This window comes from Corapipo altera, unplaced genomic scaffold, assembly GCF_003945725.1.
Source record: "Corapipo altera isolate COAL_440 unplaced genomic scaffold, ASM394572v1 60590, whole genome shotgun sequence".
NCBI lineage: Eukaryota > Metazoa > Chordata > Aves > Passeriformes > Pipridae > Corapipo > Corapipo altera.
Genome location: NW_020887142.1, coordinates 1 through 846, shown reverse-complemented (window position 1 = coordinate 846; position 846 = coordinate 1). Strand labels below are relative to the sequence as shown.

The window sequence follows — 846 nt, the reverse complement described above, 5'->3', positions numbered from 1 at the left end:
CCCCCCAGCCCCCGCGTTCCCCCCCAGCCCCTTCAGGCCCTCCCCGGGATGACTCAGGGAAAGCGGGGTCGGCGCGGCCGTGTCGGGGGTGTTCCCGTGGGCACCCCGGGGTGTCCCGGGGGTGTCCCGGAGCCCCCCAGCCCGCTCCCCTCCCTCACCAGACCATGGTGCTCTCCAGAACCATCTTGGCCCCTCGGCGCCGGCCCGCACCCCCCACCCCCGCCAACAACGCGCTCCGCCATTGGTGGGGAGCATCCATCCAATCAGCGCGCCCCGTCCTGGCGGGGCGGAGCGCGCGGGGCATGCTGGGAGTTGTAGTCCTGGAGGGCAGTGATGGCGTCGGGAGGTCCCCACGTGTCACCAGGGACAGAGACCACCCACCACACCCCCGTCCCCCCCCAAATCCTGGGGGGGCGACCCTGCCCTCCGACACCCCCCCAGCGGGGCAGAAATGAGGTGTTTGCACCTCAGGGAGGTCCCATATCCCCCATGCCCCCTCCCCCCTCCCACCACGCCCACTCCACCCCAGGGAGGTCCCCCTGTCCCCATGTCCCTCCCCATGACCCTCCACCTTCTCCCCTTGACCCCTACCCCACCCCAAGGAGGTCCCCTGTCCCCATGTCCCTCCCCCTGACCCCCCCACCCCAGAGAGGTCCCCGTGTCCCCCCCAGACAGAGGCAGAGCCGCGGGGGTTCAGCATCACACGTGTATTTGCGTGTCCACAAACGTCACACGGCCCAGGGGACACTGGGGGGGGACCCTCTGGGGGGGCCCAGGGGCGATGAGGATGATGATGATGCTGAGGAGGGAGGGAGGGGTCCATCCCCAGGTCACAAAGGTCCATCC

At 70.6% G+C, this 846-nt stretch overlaps 1 protein-coding gene across 1 annotated transcript in view; it reads right to left on the bottom strand.

The window, feature by feature from the left end:
• The window catches only part of PSMD4 (proteasome 26S subunit, non-ATPase 4), a gene marked incomplete at its 3' end in the record, with an annotated part of 3336 nt that extends 3066 nt beyond the window's left edge, over positions 1 to 270 (bottom strand). The window contains exon 1 of the mRNA XM_027632632.1: positions 159 to 270. Within this exon, the coding sequence (XP_027488433.1) occupies positions 159 to 259 (101 nt within the window). The remainder of the gene's footprint in view (positions 1 to 158) is intronic.
• Positions 271 to 846: the final 576 nt, after the last annotated feature.